Source organism: Tachyglossus aculeatus, chromosome 12, assembly GCF_015852505.1.
Source record: "Tachyglossus aculeatus isolate mTacAcu1 chromosome 12, mTacAcu1.pri, whole genome shotgun sequence".
Taxonomy (NCBI): Eukaryota; Metazoa; Chordata; class Mammalia; order Monotremata; family Tachyglossidae; genus Tachyglossus; species Tachyglossus aculeatus.
In genome coordinates, this window is record NC_052077.1 from 3339099 (window position 1) to 3358001 (window position 18903).

Genomic DNA, 18903 nt, shown 5'->3' on the forward strand with positions numbered 1-18903 from the left:
CGCTTACTATGTGCAGATCACTGTTCTAAGCGCTGGGGAGGTTGCAAGGTGATCAGGTTGTCCCACGGGGGGCTCACAGTCTTCATCCTCATTTTACAGATGAGGTCACTGAGGCATGGAGAAGTGAAGTGACTCGCCCAAAGTCACACAGCTGACAGTTGGCGGAGCCGGGATTTGAACCCATGACCTCTGACTCTCCCCCTTCTACACTGTGAGCCCACTGTTGGGTAGGGACCGTCTCTCTATGTTGCCAACTTGTACTTCCCAAGCGCTTTGCACGCAGTAAGCGCTCAATAAATCATCATCAATCGTATTTATTGAGCGCTTACTATGTGCAGAGCACTGTACTAAGCGCTTAAATACGATTGAATGAATGAATGAATGACTCCAAAGCCTGTGAATAGCATAGGGGGTTTGGTGTTCACCTCTGCCTTTTCCATCTCGTAGTAGTGTAATTGTGGTATTTAAGCGGTTAGTATGTGTCAGCTTTGGGACTAAGCACTGACAGAATCCCCGTCTTAAAGGGGGAAGGAGAGCAGGTATCTAAATCCCCACTTTCCAGCCGAGGTAACTGAGGCCCAGAAAAGTGAAGGGGCTTGCCCAAGGCCTCGCTGCCGGGCTGGGCTTAGGCCGTGTTTGAGGCCGGCTAAGAGTCCTCGTCAGACCTTGTGTGTGCTCGCTGCCCAGACTGTGAAGTCGGAAGAACCCCAGGAGGAAGGCTTTCCGAAGGGGGCCTGCCAATGCTTTCGAACTACTCTGTCAGCGCGGTAAACCTGAAGAAAAGTAAGCCTGGCTACCGGGATAATTATAATAATAATAATAATGGCATTTATTAAGCGCTTACTAGGTGCAAAGCACTGTTCTAAGAGCTGGGGGGATACAATGTGATCAAGTTGCCCCACGTAGGGCTCACAGTCTTAATCCCCATTTTTCCAGATGAGGTAACTGAGGCTCAGAGAAGTTAAGTGACTTGCCCAAGGTCACACAGCAGACTTGTGGTGGAGTCGGAATTCGAACCCACGACCTCTGACTCCAAAGCCCGGGCTCTTGCCACTGAGCCACGCTGTTTCTCTTGATGTGCCGGGAAATGAATTACTTAATTCGGTCTGATTTGTTGAGTGCTTACTGTGTACTCAGCGCTTGGAAAGTACAATTCGGCAATAGATAGGGATAATCCCTACCCAACAACGGGCTCACGGTCTAGAAGGGGGAGACAGACAACAAAACAAGTAGACAGGAATCAATAGCATCCAAATAAATAGAATTATAAATACATACACATAAGGTGCCCTGGATCATGATGTGCTAGGTTGCCAAGCAGTAGAAAGTTAAATCAAGAAGATCAATTTGATCTCTTTTTTATGGTATTATCTAAGGTGCCCTGTATCATGATGTGCTAAGTTGCCAAGCAGTAGAAAGTTAAATCAAGAAGATCAGTTTGATCTCTTTTTTATGGTCTTAGTTAAGGGCTTACTATGTCAGGCACCATACTAAGCGCTAGGGTAGGTACAAACTAATCAGATTGAACACAGCCCATGTCCCACCTGGGGCTCGCAGTCTGAATCCCTGTTTTAATAATAATAATAATGGCATTTATTAAGCGCTTACTACGTGCAAAGCACTCTTCTAAGCGCTTAGATGAGGGAACTGAGGCGCAGAGAAATTAAGTGACTTGTCCAAGGGCACACAACAGGTGAATGGCAGAGCTGGGAATGGAACTCAGATCCTCTGATTCCCAGGCCCTGGCTCTTTCAGTCGGTCGGTCTTATTTATTGAGCGTTTACTGTGTGCAGAACACTGTCCTAAGCACTCGGGAGAGTACAATATATCAATAGACAGACACATTCCCTTCCCACAATGAACTTTCAGACCCTCTGTTTCAAACCAAACTTAAAGCCTATTGAGTGGTGGGAGGGTAATCTTCCATTTGTAATTAAAAGAGCCGGTCGTAGGTGTTTTGGAAAACTGTTTTCATCCCATTCCCAATCCTTTTCAGATGCCATTTCAAGAACTGCTGAGAATTGACATCGTAAGAATGTCAAAATTCTAATTTAGATCATGGAAATGGTTTCATTTCCTATTCAATAGAGATTCTCTTGAATATCGCACCAAGTATAATAACAATAATGATGATGGTATTTGTTAAGCGCTTACTATGTGCCAAGCACTTTTCTAAGCGTCGGAGTAGATACAAGGTAATCAGGTTGTCCCACGTGGGGCTCACCGTCATAGTTCCCTTTTCCAGATGAGGGAACTGAGGCACGGAGAAGTGAAGTGACTTGCCCAGAGTCACCGAGCTGACAAGTGGCGGAACTGGGATTAGAACCCACAACCTCTGACTCCCAACCCCGGGCTGTTTCCACTAAACCACTCAAAATGCATAACAATACAATAATTCTTGCTTTCCTGGGGTAAAAAATGGGAACGGGGGCTCAGCAGTGAACTTCCAATCCATTAGTTTGAAATCTAAAAGGTCCCTCCTAGAATGATAGGCCTTTCTCGATACGTCTTTCCAGAGGTGGCCAAGATAAAAGACTTGGAACTTGGCTCCGAAAATGATCTTTCCGAAAAGACCGTCGGAGCTGAAGAGAAGCTGGATCTGGCCAACAGCTGGTGCGTTTATTTCAGGATCTTTTCCTGAGTTTTATCTGGCTAAAAGGCACTCGATTATTACGGGAAAAATGACTGTCTTAATGAAAGATGTCCCCCATCCCTCCGAAACGAGATTGCCTTTGTAGAAACAAAGTGGTATTGTTGGTGCTAATGTGGCAGTTACAGTCGTTAAAACGAAACCTAATGTATCACTATGTGAATTGGCCAAAATGAAGAATTTGACCGGCCGTCCTGAAAAGCTTGTAATTTTGAGTTATTAGAGCTGTCGTTAAGAGCCATTCATTACTGCAGGACCAATAAGAGGGTGATATGCTTGCGCTAAAAGCGGGTAACTACCGGATCAGACCGTGGGATGGGTTGCTGATGTATTATACGCTTCCTGAACCCAGCCATTGCTGATGAGGAACCTCGGTGTCTCTGTAATTAAATCCCCGTACCCTTTAACGTATCTCAAATTAGCGTGCTTTGTAGCTAATGCTCCGGTTGAGTGAATTGCCTCACAACGGGCAGCGAAACAAACCATTTCTTTTACTGTTGCCAGAACCTGACAGTTCCTGCACTCTGTCCCTGTTGTAGCAGCAATAATAATCATTTTGGAATTTAAGTGCTTATTCTGTGCCAAGCAGCGTATCAAGCACTGGGGTGGATAGATGATCAGGTCTCTCAGGGGGTTCATAGTCTGCAGTAGGAGGGACAGTAGGTGTCAAATCCCTGTTTAGCACTGGAGGGAACTGAGGCACAGAGAATAATAATGATGGTATTTGTTCAGTGCTTACTATGTGCAAAGCACTGTTCTAAGCCCTGGGGAGGTTACAAGGTGATCAGGTTGTCCCACGTGGGGCTCACAGCGTTAATCCCCATTTTACACCTGAGGGAACTGAGGCCCAGAGAAGTGAAGCGACTTGCTCAAAGTCGCACAGCTGATGGTGGAGCCGGGATTTGAACCCGTGACCTCTGACTCCAAAGCCCGGGCTCTTTCCACTGAGCCACGCTGCTTAGAACCAATGTCCTCTGACGCCTGGCCCGTAGTTAAGAAATGACCAACTCTGTTGCATTGTACTCTCCCAAGTGCTTAGTACAGTGCTCTGCACACAGTAAGCACCTGATAGACAGCATTCGTTGTGGGCAGGGAATGTGTCTGTTTATTGTCGTAGTGTACTCTCCCAAGTGCTTAGTACAGTGCTCTGCACACAGTAAGCGCCTGATGGCCTCCTTCCCTTCCCCACAACACCTGTATATGTGTTTGTACATATTTATTACTCTATTTATTTTACTTGTACATATCTATTCTATTTATCTTATTTTGTTAATATGTTTGGTTTTGTTCTCTGTCTCCCCCTTCTAGACTGTGAGCCCACTGTTGGGTAAGGACTCTCTATATGTTGCCAACTTGTACTTCCCAAGCGCTTAGTACAGTGCTCTGCACACAGTCAGCGCTCAATAAATACGATTGATCAATTGATTGATGGATGGATAGCATTTGTTGTGGGCAGGGAATGTGTCTGTTTATTGTTGTATTGCACTCTCCCAAGCGCTTAGTACAGTGCTCTCCACCAAGTAAGCGCTCAGTAAATTCGATTGAATTGATTTTTCGCATGTGATCAATGCCGTATCCCCTCGTCCCGGGTTCTGAGGCCGTGGCCGTCCCCGGTGCAACTGCGACTATCGGTTCAATTCTTGATTCAGTCTCAGAGCTCATGTGAATAATGACGGTATTTGTTACGCACTTATTTTGTGCCGGGCCTGGGGTAGATAAAAGCTAACCAGGTTGGACACAGCCCGTGTTTCACATGGGGCTCTCAGTCTTAATCCCCATTTTACAGATGGGGGAACTGAGGTACAGAGAAACGAAGAAGCGACTTGGCCAGGGTCTCACAGCAGACGGGTGGCGGAGCCGGGATCGGAACCGCCGACCTTCCGACTATCCCACAACCCGTGTCCTTGCCGCTAGGCTGTCGGAGAAGCTTTGGAATCGTTGTCATTGAAGCAGTGAGTTCCTGTCTTCCTTGGGCCAGTGCTCCGTGATTCTTGATGCCCTCTGACCCCTCCATCGTCAAGTTGGTGACCCCCGTTTCCAGAAAAGATAATAAAGGTCGGCGTCCCCTGACCATTACCTGACCAGTGCTTTGGGGGCATTTCTAAGAAATAGGAGCTAAGAAGCACAGGCCAGTACAATGAACTCTTTGTGCAGTGTGGCCTGAAATACGGAAGAGTGTGGTTAAGCTTTGCTGGAAATCGTGGATCAGCCCGACTACGCCGACGACACCCCCTTTTCCAGGTGCAGTCACCAAGTTGAAGGTCATTTTGTCAGCAGTGATTATTATTTGTTCGAGCCGGGCTTTGCTCCGTGCTCGTTAGGGAAAAGACGCCGGTAAACCCTCCTGGTTATCCGGTGCAGAGCCTTCCCTGTTTCCTGGAAGTGACAAGACTAAAGCCAGTCCGTGTTTTCAAGGGAGACGTTTTGGGAAAATAGTATCTGTAAAACACTTACTACGTGCCAGACGCCGTTCTAGGCGCCGGGGTGGAGACAAGGCAATCGGGTTGGACGCAGTCCGTGTCCCACGTGGGGCTTACAGTCTTATATGTTTGTACATATTTATTACTCTATTTTACTTGTGCATATCTATTCTATTTATTTTATTTGTTAGTATGTTTGGTTTTGTTCTGTCTCCCCCTTTTAGACTGTGAGCCCGCTGTTGGGTAGGGACTGCCTCTATATGTTGCCAACTTGGACTTCCCAAGCGCTTAGTACAGTGCTCTGCACACAGTAAGCGCTCAATAAATACGATTGATTGATGGATTAATCCCTGTTTTACAGATGGGGGATCTGAGGCGCACGGAAGTTAAATGACTTGCCCAAGGTCGCACAGCAGACACGCGGTGGAGCCGGGATTGAAACCCAGGTCTTTCTGACTCCCAGTGCGTGTTCTAGAATAATAATGATGGTATTTGTTAAGCGCTGACTATGTGCAAAGCACTGTTCTAAGCGCTGGGGGGGAGATACAAGGTGATCAGGTTGTCCCCCGGGGGGCTCACAGTTTTAATCCCCATTTTACAGATGAGGGAACTGAGGCACAGGGAAGTGAAGTGACCTGCCCAAAGTCACACAGCTGACAATTGGCGGAGCCGGGATTTGAACCCATAACCTCTGACTCCAAAGCCCAGGCTCTTTCCACTGAGCCACGATGCTTCTCTATCCACTGGGCCCCTCAGGCTGTGAGCTTGTTAAGGGCAGGGAGCGTGTCTGCTAATTCAGTCAATCAATCAATCAATCGTATTTATTGAGCGCTTACTGTGTGCAGAGCACTGTACTAAGCGCTTGGAAAGTACAAGTTGGCAACATATATATTGCCAACATATTCCATTGTTCTCTCCCAAACGTTTAGTACAGTGCTCTGCACATAGTGAGCGCTGAATAAATACCACTGATTGATTGCTTCTCAGACTCTCAGTCATACTGTGTGAACTCCAGTGCTGTACTTAAGCGCTTAGTACAGTGCTCTGCACACAGTAAGCGCTCAATAAATACGATTGAATGAATGAATGAACTCCAGGCAAGCTTTTTCCCAGTGGAAAGGGCACGGGTCTGGGATTCAGGGCACCAAGATAATAATAATAATAATAATAATGGCATTTATTAAGCGCTTCTATGTGCAAAGCACTGTTCTAAGCGCTGGGGAGGGTACAAGGTGATCAGGTTGTCCCACGGGGGGCTCACAGTCTTCATCCCCATTTTACAGATGAGGTAGCTGAGGCACAGAGAAGTGAAGTGACTTGCCCAAAGTCACCCAGCTGACAACTGGCGGAGCCGGGATTTGAACCCATGACCTCTGACTCCAAAGCCCGGGCTCTTTCCACAGAGCCACGCTGCTTCTCGGGATCTCGTCCCAAGTTTGCCACTTGCAGCATATTTATCCAAAAATGGTGCCTCGGTTACTTCATCTGTAAACTTGGGATGAAATTTGCGAGCCCCTTACGGGACGTGGGCTTTGTCCGACCCGATTAGCCTGTATCTGCCACGGGGCTTAGTATGTTGCCAGGCACATAGCGCTTAATGCCTAAATATAAAAAACCCCATAAGCCGGAGTTTAATAAAAGCCGTCTCTGTTGATAGGTATTGCTTCATATTTCCAGGGTTTCAATATTGGACTCTCTTCTAGTGAGAAGCAGCGTGGCCGAGCGGATAGAGGATGGGCCTGAGAGTCGGGAGGACCTGGGTTCTAATCCTGGCTCCACAACTTCTCTGCAGTGTGACCTTGGGCTAGTCACTTCTGGGCCTCGGTGATCTGATCTGTAAAATGGGGATTACGAACGTGAGCCCCCAGGCGGGGCAGGGACCGTGTCCATCATCATCATCAATCGTATTTGATGATGTCCAAATGGATCCAAATCGTGTCCAAATGGATTTGGTTGTATTCATCCCGGCGCTTAGTACAGTGCCTGGCCTAGAGGCAGCATGTGACAGATACCGCAATTATCATCATTAGTCCCCGGAAATTGGCTGATCCAGACTTGTGCTCAACTAGGTAACCTTGCTAATTCAATCAATCAATCAATCGTATTTATTGAGCGCTTACTGTGTGCAGAGCACTGTACTAAGCGCTTGGGAAGTACAAGTTTCATCATCATCATCAATCGTATTTATTGAGCGCTTACTATGTGCAGAGCACTGTACTAAGCGCTTGGGAAGTACAAGTTGGCAACATATGGAGACAGTCCCTACCCAACAGTGGGCTCACAGTCTAAAAGGGGAAGACAGAGAACAAAACCAAACATACTAACAAAATAAAATAAATAGAATAGATATGTACAAGTAAAATAAATAAATAAATAGAGTAATAAATATGTACAAACATATATACATATATACAGGAAATATATATATATATATATATATATATATATATATATATATATATATATTTCCTGAGCCTGCCACAAAAAGTTACAGATTCTGACACGGAAATTGAAATTTTTTGAATTACAGAATGACTGTTTGAATAGCAAAAGTCTCCTCGAAGCCACTGCATCATTCTGCGCCATTTTTCCATTCCGTTTCATCCTGCTTTTAGGGATTTTTGCTGAGGCCATTCTTTTGTCCCTTTTCATTTGTCCAGAGTGAAGTGCCATTTCCCATTGACCACAATTCCGTCACGATGGAAACACATCTAAGCTGTGCGTTTGCCGCCGTCGGGTTTTTCCTTCCGCTCCTTGGCTAGAAGTTGCGCTATCATTTAGTCGGAAGAATTAGAAATAGTAATGTTTCAGATTCTGAGGGCCGGTGCTTGGGAGCATGTGCGATCTCTGCCTTGCCCCGTCCCTGCGGATAAATACGAACCACACGATTGCCTGACCTGGGATTAGGGTTCCTTAGTATTCCCAGCCCGTCGCCCAGCTGTATCTTGTTTCAAGGACTCCCGCGGGATGGTTTTGTTTCCTCCGCTTCTTTATTTTTAACACTTGCCGAACTCTAAAACCGCCTTGGACAGCGGAATTGTTGGCCTTCCCGTTGATGTCGAAGAGCCGCGGCGATAGTTATCCTCTTCGAGGAGCCCAGTGAGCTTCGGTAGTCACTTTTCAGCTGCCGATTTTGCGGTTTGAAAGCAGCAAGAATCAAGGTCTTTATGTTTCGAACACCAATATTGCCAATTTCCTACTCATTGCTGACATCAATTTTGAGCTGAGCTTTTTTTTTGGAATTTCCATTGTTCAGTAATTGCACCTGTTGCTTATCCATTAAATACTTAATTGCCTCACGTGCTCATCTTTCATATATACATATATTTTTTTTTTTACTTGTTTATGGTCACTTTTCTACAGCTCGCCCCGTACCTTTTTAAAGACATCGAAATAAATTATTCCGCAACCCTGAAACAGCCTCGGTTAGAATCTTATTTTTGCATGATTCACGGCGTAATTCTGGCGCTCATATGTTTCCTGTTTACAGCGACATATGTAAACGCCAGAGGGGCCACAATTTATAAAATAACTAGCTGGAGACCCAGTGACTAACATTTATAAAATGTCTTTGCGAATGTCTTGAAGGACTTTACATTTCACAGTGCTAATTCTTCTGTTTATTAAGGTATTCATTTAAGTAATGACAAATTTAGAAATATTTTGAATAAATGTCAAGCCCTCTAATCTGTCAGATGCATGCTTTTCAATTTCTGATTTTCTGTGCAGTATTTAAATGAATGTCATTAAATCTGTGTGGCAGTATTGCCTCTGAAAATTTACGAAGTAGGGCCAAGCTCGCTTTTCCTTTGGTAGTCTACTAAAGTTTGAATAAAAAGTGATCCGTTTAAGAAAAGCCTTTGGATTCACTAAGTTTTAAATCAGGTTAAGTTTGTAATTTCCCCGTATTTTAGGGACTAAGCGTAATTTTGATTTGTTACTCATTTTTGGGCAGGACCCAGCGTGAGGAGGTTTTTTGTTCGGTAAGCCTTTCTGAAGTGTTCTTAATGCTAAAGATAATTAAAGTTTTAAAAACCGCCATCCATTCGTAGACTGACTTTTCTTGGTATTATCTGATTTATCTCTTTCGGTCTGGTCATCGTGATAATTTGCTTCCAAACGTGATGAATAAAAAGAATACTTAAGGCAGTGCAATGCTGTAACTTCAATTCTAGATCCTAGCACATTCACAGGACTTCTCTTCCGTGACTCTCTTTTAAAAATTATCTATTCCTTTTTTCAAGAGTGACTAAAATCTCTAATTTTTTTCAGGACTCCGCAGTGCTGTAATTTTCTTTTGTGTTTTTGTGCCCATGCTAACAAATAACTATCCTCTATGTAAAGAGAAGCGACGTAGCTTGGTGGCACGAACTCGGGATTGGGAGTCCGAGGTCGTGGGTTCTAATCCCGGCTCTGCCACTTGGCAGCTGTGTGACTTTAGGCAAGTCGCTTCACTTCTCTGTGCCTGTTGTCTGTAAAATGGGGATTAAGACTGTCTCGGCAGCTGTGTAGCTTTGGGCAAGTTGCTTCACTTCTCTGTGCCTCAGTTATCTCATCTGTAAAATGAAAATTAAGACCGTGAGCCCCCCGTGGGACAACCCGTTTACTTTGTATCACGGTGCTTAGAACAGTGCTTGGCACGTAGTAAGCGCTTAACAAACACTGTTACCGTTATTATTGTTCAATAGCTTGCTTTCGATTTCTCAAGAATTCTTTTTTATTCAGTTGAATGGAAGTTATCGTTTCCATAGGAGGGCTGATTAAAACTACTGAAGCAGCGTGGCTCAGTGGAAAAGAGCACAGGCTTTGGAGTCAGAGGTCATGGGTTCAAATCCCAGCTCTGCCAGTTGTCAGCTGTGTGACTTTGGGCAAGTCATTTCACTTCTCTGGGCCTCAGTTACCTCATCTGGAAAATGGGGATTAAAACTGGGAGCCCCCTGTGGGACAACCTGATCACCTTGTAACCTCCCCAGCGCTCAGAACAGTGCTTTGCACATAGTAAGCGCTTAATAAATGCCATCATTATTATTATTAACTACCTTTTTAGCAAACATTCATTTAACAGTCCTTCTCTTGCATTCAGGTAAAAAGTATTACTTATTTTTTAGTTGTTATTTTACAGGACGTCGTAGGATTGTTGTTTCTTTCTCTTCTATCACCTTCCATTCCCCCTGCTGTGCCTCCTCCCATACAAAAAATAGATTTCTCTGCTCAGAAATGCTATCATTCATTTTTAGAGGATCGGTGTGGTTTCTGTGGCGCGTTTTGAAAATCTTGGATGATAAATTCTTAGTAAACCAGCCCTATCACTTAGACAGTAACCTCTCTCTGTCCTCTTGATGTAGCATGTTTTAATAGAGACTTTCGGGTACCTTTGGTTTGCGCTCATTAGACGAATACGACCGGAGTGGTGAGTCTTCTGAATTCTAAGGTTCTGTTTTCCTTTTGTCTAATATTACGAAAAGTCTTTTGTTTTGACAGTCACTAAAATTATTTTAGTTTGCGTTTGGTTAGCTTGCTTCACAGTAGTTTCTATGGACTATATTTTGGAGAGAAGAAGAGATAATTATTATAATTACTCTATTTTACTTGTACATATCTATTCTATTTATTTTATTTTGTTAGTACATTTGGTTTTGTTCTCCGTCTCCCCCTTTTAGACTGTGAGCCCACTGTTGGGTAGGGACTGTCTCTATATGTTGCCAACTTGTACTTCGCAAGCGCTTAGTACAGTGCTCTGCACACAGGAAGCGCTCAATAAATACGATTGATGATCATGATGAATTATTTGCCTCGGTGCCTCTGTTACCAATTTTGAAAAAAATCAGCTTCTGCCATTGTGATTGTCTCAGTAGATAAACACCCAGAAACATTTTAAGGCTATTATTTGCCCTTACTCTTGGGGCAAATCTGGGACTTTTTAAGGGTTTTGTGCTTTCTTGCACCTACAGGTGAATTACCTGGCATCGTCCTCAAGTAGTAAAGCTGTTTTAAACTAATTATGAGGGAACACACAGTCTCTTTGCTCTTTTCTTTCCCTTTTTTTTTTTTTGAATTTCAATTTTTTTTTTTGAGGGAAAAGAAAAATGATCCTACCATTCCATCGAGTGATTTCTCTCCTGGTAAGGGGGGAAAAAAGGGATTTTATACTCCTTTAATCATTCTCTCGCTTTTCAAGAATGTCCTGCAGTGGTATAAACCAAGACCATTCAGTGCCTTTTTTGCTTTCTATTCTCCAAAGCAGTAAGTCCAGCCACAGCATAAAGTGCAGTTAAAAGACACGTTTCCTACAGATGGGGGAAAGTGGCTTTCCTCTTCAAAATTCTCAAAGCAGCTGTCTGTTTGGCGGGGCCTTTCATTCGGTCTCCGCGTTTTCCTTCGGAAAAGGGTCTGGCCAGCTTGTAGTCCGGGCGGTGTCGCGAACGTGGGACTCCCGCGGCCCGAGCTTGCAAACTGCTTCCGTAATCAGCGGCCGTTGTATTCCGGCACCGCGGAGTTGACCCTCTCGTTCTAACCCCCGTAGGTTTTTCTCCCGTCCCGTGGGGACGATGGCCACCAACAACACGGTCCTGAACAGGCTGGAGCAGAAGGGGGCCGAGGCGGATCAAGTGATTGAATTTCTCAAGCAGCAAGTCGCCTTACTGAAGGAGAAAGCAAGTAAGGAGACGGAGAGCCGCGTCGCGTGGCGGATGTTGGACATTAAAAGCGGGTGGTTCCAAAGCCTTATTGCAGATCATTGGGCGAAATTAACTCGTTTGAGGTTTCTAAATCCCACTTTGCGGTCATCTCTGATCCACTTCCAAGTCTCTTTTATGTTTAACCGATCGGTTCCCTCCTGGGACTGACAGAGGTGCTTTCTTCCACCTACTTAACTTCTATTAATAGCGACCCACTTTGGGTACGACTTTCGCATTCGGTGGCAAAATCAATCAGTCGTATTTATTGAGCGCTCACTGGGTGCAGAGCACTGTACTAAACGCTTGGGAAGTACAAGTTGGCAACATATATACACCTGTTTGTATATATGTTTGTACATATTTATTACTCTATTTTACTTGTACATATCTATTTATTTTATTTTGTTAGTATGTTTACATATTTATTACTCTATTTATTTATTTATTTTACTTGTACATATCTATTCTATTTATTTTATTTTGTTAGTATGTTTGGTTTTGTTCTCTGTCTCCCCCTTTTAGACTGTGAGCCCACTGTTGGGTAGGGACTGGCTCTATATGTTGCCAATTTGTACTTCCCAAGCACTTTGTACAGTGCTCTGCACATAGTCAGCACTCAATAAATACGATTTATGATGATGATATACAAGTTGGCAAAGTTTCCAACAACTTTGGCAACAAATTGGCAAAAAAGGGCATTTAATGGAAAAATACAAGCCGTAGCCAGTTGAAGTGTAGTTGATAGTGCTGTTCGTAGGTGGCTTATGTACAAGTTGGCAAAGTTGCCAACAACTTTGGCAACAAGTTGGCAAAAAGGGGCATTTAACTGGAAAAATACGAGCCGTAGCCAGTTGAAGTGTAGTTGATAGTGCTGTTCGTAGGTGACTTATATACAAGTTGGCAAAGGTGCCAACAACTTCGGCAACAAGTTGGCAAAAAAGGGCATTTAACTGGAAAAATACGAGCCGTAGCCAGTTGAAGTGTAGTTGATAGTGCTGTTCGTAGGTGGCTTATATACAGGTTGGCAAAGTTGCCAACAACTTCGGCAACAAGTTGGCAAAAAGGGGCATTTAACTGGAAAAATGCGAGGCGTAGCCAGTTGAAGTGTAGTTGATAGTGCTTTCCGTAGACGGCTTAAAATACCGTTGACCCCAAGTTCTTTAGATTCTTTTCAGACTCTGATCTTCAGGCTCACCCTGCGTCTCTCCCCGTGAAAGTGGCCATTTTCACTTTGCCACTTCAAAATCTTCTTTAAGCCTTTAAAAGGAGCGGGTTTCACTCGTTAAACCTCTGGCAGAAATGAGGACTTTTATTGGGCTCCTCCGACTGTCAGCTGTGTGACTTTGGGCCAGTCACGTAACTTCTCCGGGCCTCAGTGACCTCATCTGTAAAGTGGGGATTAAGGCTGTGAGCCCCACGTGGGACCACCTGATCACCTTGTATCCTCCCCAGCGCTTAGAACAGTGGTTCTGCACATAGTAAGCGCTTAACAAATGCCATTATTATTATTACTACTATTATTACTATTATTATTATTATTATCATTATTATTATTTGAGTGCTGACTGGAGAGGTGGCATTGGCCTCCCAGAGGCTGTCAAGCATCGGGAATCTGAGGGCGAGCCCTGGCATTGAGGACTGTTCTAAGCCCGTTGTTGGGTAGGGACCGTCTCTATATGTTGCCGATTTGTACTTCCCAAGCGCTTAGTACAGTGCTGTGCACACAGTAAGCGCTCAATAAATACGATTGATTGATTGATTGACCAGGCGGACGTAGGCTGGCATCCCTTCCCCTCTCCTGCAGAGACCGGTACAATCAGTAGATACGGTCTTCGCCGAACAGTGGTTCTGCACATAGTAAGCGCTTAACAAATGCCATTATTATTATTATTATTATTATTATTATTATTATTATTATCATTATCATTATTATTATTTGAGTGCTGACTGGAGAGGTGGCATTGGCCTCCCAGAGGCTGTCAAGCATTGGGAATCTGAGGGCGAGCCCTGGCATTGAGGACTGTTCTAAGCCCGTTGTTGGGTCAGGACCGTCTCTATACGTTGCCGATTTGTACTTCCCAAGCGCTTAGTACAGTGCTGTGCACACAGTAAGCGCTCAATAAATACGATTGATTGATTGACCAGGCGGACGTAGGCTGGCATCCCTTCCCCTCTCCTCCAGAGACCGGTACAATCAGTAGATACGGTCTTCGCCGAACAGTGGTTCTGCACATAGTAAGCGCTTAACAAATGCCATTATTATTATTATTATTATTATTATTATCATTATTATAATTTGAGTGCTGACTGGAGAGGTGGCATTGGCCTCCCAGAGGCTGTCAAGCATCGGGAATCTGAGGGCGAGCCCTGGCATTGAGGACTGTTCTAAGCCCGTTGTTGGGTCGGGACCGTCTCTATATGTTGCCGATTTGTACATCCCAAGCGCTTAGTACAGTGCTCTGCACACAGTAAGCGCTCAATAAATGCGATTGATTGATTGATCGACCAGGCGGACATAGGCTGGCATCCCTTCCCCTCTCCTCCAGAGACCGGTACAATCAGTAGATACGGTCTTCGCCGAACAGTGGTTCTGCACATAGTAAGCGCTTAACAAATGCCATTATTATTATTATTATTATTATTATTATTATTATTATTATTATCATTATCATTATCATTATTATTATTTGAGTGCTGACTGGAGAGGTGGCATTGGCCTCCCAGAGGCTGTCAAGCATTGGGAATCTGAGGGCGAGCCCTGGCATTGAGGACTGTTCTAAGCCCGTTGTTGGGTCGGGACCGTCTCTATATGTTGCCAGTTTGTACATCCCAAGCGCTTAGTACAGTGCTGTGCACACAGTAAGCGCTCAATAAATACGATTGATTGATTGATTGACCAGGCGGACATAGGCTGGCATCCCTTCCCCTCTCCTCCAGAGACCGGTACAATCAGTAGATACGGTCTTCGCCGAACAGTGGTTCTGCACATAGTAAGCGCTTAACAAATGCCATTATTATTATTATTATTATTATTATTATTATTATTATTATTATCATTATCATTATTATTATTTGAGTGCTGACTGGAGAGGTGGCATTGGCCTCCCAGAGGCTGTCAAGCATTGGGAATCTGAGGGCGAGCCCTGGCATTGAGGACTGTTCTAAGCCCGTTGTTGGGTCAGGACCGTCTCTATACGTTGCCGATTTGTACTTCCCAAGCGCTTAGTACAGTGCTGTGCACACAGTAAGCGCTCAATAAATACGATTGATTGATTGATTGATTGACCAGGCGGACGTAGGCTGGCATCCCTTCCCCTCTCCTCCAGAGACCGGTACAATCAGTAGATACGGTCTTCGCCGAACAGTGGTTCTGCACATAGTAAGCGCTTAACAAATGCCATTATTATCATTATTATTATTATTATCATTATCATTATTATTATTTGAGTGCTAACTGGAGAGGTGGCATTGGCCTCCCAGAGGCTGTCAAGCATCGGGAATCTGAGGGCGAGCCCTGGCATTGAGGACTGTTCTAAGCCCGTTGTTGGGTAGGGACTGTCTCTATATTGCCGACTTGTACTTCCCAAGCGCTTAGTACAGTGCTCTGCACACAGTAAGCGCTCAATAAATACGATTGATTGATTGATTGACCAGGCGGACGTAGGCTGGCATCCCTTCCCCTCTCCGCCGGAGACCGGTACTATCAGTAGATACGGTCTTCTCCGTCGCGGAGCTTATGGACTCCACTTTCTCCGTGGCCCGTGGGAGAGATGCGAGTGTTTTGGACACCAGTGGGAGGTGGATTCCGGGCAGTTTAGGGATAGCCGGAGGAGTGGCCCAGTGGCCCCCCAAGAGGTCCACAACTCTGGCCCCATTCGGCCTCCGGGGCCTTTTCCCTTAAGGCTGGCGTGGCTCAGTGGAAAGAGCCCGGGCTTTAGAGTTAGAGGTCATGGGTTCGAATCCCGCCTCCGCCCCATGCCTGTTGTGTGACCTGGGGCAAGTCACTTCACTTCTCTGAGCCTCAGTGACCTCATCTGGAAAATGGGGATGAAGACTGTGAGCCCCACGTGGGACAACTTAATCACCTTGTATCCCCCCCAGCGCTTAGAACAGTGCTTTGCACATAGTAAGCGCTTAACAAATGCCATCATTATTATTATTATTATTAGGGGTTCCTCACCCATTTGAAGAGAAGCAGCGTGGCTCAGTGGAAAGGGCCCGGGCTTTGGAGTCAGGTCATGGGTTCAAATCCCGGCTCCGCCACTTGTCAGCTGTGTGACTTTGGGCAAGTCGCTTCACTTCTCTGGGCCTCAGTTCCCTCATCTGTAAAATGGGGATTAAGACTGTGAGCCCCACGTGGGACAACCTGATCACCCTGTAACTTCCCCTGCGCTTAGAACAGTGCTTTGCACATAGCAAGCGCTTAATAAATGCTGTCATTATTATTATTATTATTGTTAAGGAAATGAGCCCGCCGGGTGCGTTCATTCATTCATTCAATCGTATTTATTGAGCACTCACTGTGTGCCGAGCACTGTACTAAGCGCTTGGGAAGTACAATCGGCAACATATAGAGATGGTCCCTACCCAACAAAGGGCTCACAGTCTAGAAGGGGGACACATGCAACAAAACAATGCAAGTAAACTAGTAAACAGGTGTCAATACCATCAGAATAAACAGAATTACAACTATATACACATCATCCCAGGCTGAGCCCCTTCCTTCCTCTCCCCCTCATCCCCCTCTCCATCCCCCACATCTTACCTCCTTCCCTTCCCCACAGCACCTGTATATATGTATATAAGTTTGTACATATTTATTACTCTATTTATTTTACTTGTACCTATCTATTCTACTTATTTTATTTTGTTAGTATGTTTGGTTTCGTTCTCTGTCTCCCCCTTCTAGACTGTGAGCCCACTGTTGGGTAGGGACTGTCTCTATATGTTGCCAACTTGTACTTCCCAAGCGCTTAGTCCAGTGCTCTGCACACAGTAAGCGCTCAATAAATACGATTGATTGATTGATTGATCATTAATAAAGGCCAGGCTCCTGTGGCCTGAATCAGGTGATTACGTCCGCAGAGTATTTGTGGGAATGGCCATTTAGATGATGAATTACCTGTAACTGAGAACATCTCTGTCTCCCCAGCTAGCCCGCAAGGTCCTTGCGGGCGGAGATTGGGTCTGCTTATTCTACTGCTCTCTCCCAAGCGCTCAGTACAGTGCTCGACACACAGTAAACGCTCAAGACACACCAGCGTTACCCCCTATTCAGTCTTCGGCCTTACCAAGAAAACCTTATTAAAACTTTCGGCAGTCACGTGCTGTTTGGCTAATTCTTTAGTCGCCCGGCGACTTGATGGCCATCCGGAACAACCGCTGCCATCACCTGTATTTATGTATATATGTTGGTACATATTTATTACTCTATTGATTTTACTTGTACATAGTCTATTTTATTTGGTTTATCTGTTTTGTTTCGTTGTCTGTCTCCCCCTTCTAGACCGTGAGCCCGCTGTTGGGTAGGGACCGTCTCTATATGTTGCCAACTTGGACTTCCCCAGCGCTTAGTACAGTGCTCTGCACACAGTAGGCGCTCAATAAATACGATTGAATGAATGAATGGCCAGGAGGGAAATCAGTCCCCCTGGGACCCCTCCTGGACCCCAGCCGAGATATGCCAAGAAAAGCAGCGAGCCCGACCACGGTTCTAATCCCGGCTCTGTCACCCGTCTGCTGTGTGACCTTGGGTGAGTCACCTCACTTCTCTGGGCCTCTGTTCCCTCATCTGTAAAATAGGAAGTAAGACCGTGAGGCCTATGAGGGACCATGACTGTGTCCAACCTGATTGAGCAGTGCTTGGCACCACTTAACAAGTACCAGTATTATGGGAATCAATCAATCAATTGTATTTATTGAGCGCTTACTGTGTGCAGAGCACTGTACTAAGCGCTTGGGAAGTACAAGCTGGCAATAATAATGTACAACATAATGTACATGGGAATGTACATTTAATGTTACTAGAGTTTACGTGCCTATTGGATTGTTCACTATCATTCATTCAGCCGCATTTACTGAGCGCTTACTGTGTGCAGAGCCCTGGAAACTGATGGATTTCGAAGAGGAATAAAGTGTTCTCTTCTCCTTGTTTACTCGAAAATTTTTTCAGTTGGTTTTCATTCATTCAGTCGTATTTATTGAGCGCTCACTGTGTGCAGAGCACTATACTAAGCGCTTGGGAAGTCCAAGTTGGCAACATATAGAGACGGTCCCTACCCAACAGCGGGCTCACAGTCTAGAAGGTTTCGGATGTTAGAAGTTAGAAAACAATACCGCTGCATACAGAGAATATTAATATTTGTCTAGACACATGCTCGCGGCTACACCCATACATTATCTTTTAAAAGGTATTCAGTTGTTTGCAAATAAAGATAACTGAGCTAAAGGGAGTCATGGTGATAGACGAGATCATCTCGTCTATTTCACCTCCGACCCCTTTTCCACATCCTGCCTCTGGCCTGGAAATCCCTCCCTCTTCATATCCAGCAGACCGTGGCTCTCCCCACTTTCAAAGCGTTATTTAAAGTTTATCTCCTAGGGGCCTTCCCCTTCATTTCCTACTTGTACTTCCCAAGCGCTTAGTACAGTGCTCTGCACACAGTAAGCGCTCAATAAATACGATGGATGATGATGATTTCCTCTTCCCCCACTCCCTTCTGTGTCGCACTTGTGTTTGCACCCTGCATTTACCCCTCCCTCAACCCCACAGCACTATTGTGCGTCTCCAAAATGTATATTAATGTCTGTCTTTCCCTCTAGTTAATAATAATGATGGCATTTGTTAAGCGCTTACTACGTGCACAGCACTGTTCTAAGCGCTGGGGAGGTTACAAGGTGATCAGGTGGTCCCACAGGGGGCTCGCAGTCTTCATCCCCATTTTACAGATGAGGGAGTTGAGGCCCAGAGAAGTGAAGTGACTTGCCCAAAGTCACACAGCTGACAAATGGCAGAGCTGGGATTTGAACCCATGACCTCTGACTCCAAAGCCCGGGCTCTTTCCACTGAGCCACGCTGCTTCCTCTAGATGGTAAGCTCCCTGTGGGCAGGGAATGTGACTCCCAACTCCATTATAGTGTACTCTTCCAGGCACTT

At 45.1% G+C, this 18903-nt stretch overlaps 1 protein-coding gene across 3 annotated transcripts in view; it reads left to right on the forward strand.

Annotated features, from left to right (window-relative positions):
- Window positions 1–18903, forward strand: part of AIMP1 (aminoacyl tRNA synthetase complex interacting multifunctional protein 1) — a 71325-nt gene that overhangs the window by 21225 nt on the left and 31197 nt on the right. For 2 of the 3 annotated variants that reach the window (XM_038755318.1, XM_038755319.1), the window contains exon 2: window positions 11594–11727. In XM_038755318.1, coding sequence (XP_038611246.1) covers window positions 11619–11727 — 109 coding nt within the window. In that variant the 5' untranslated portion in view covers window positions 11594–11618. Of the gene's footprint in view, window positions 1–10446; window positions 10481–11593; window positions 11728–18903 lie in introns of those variants that run through there. The other variant, XM_038755317.1, reaches the window with a different exon arrangement.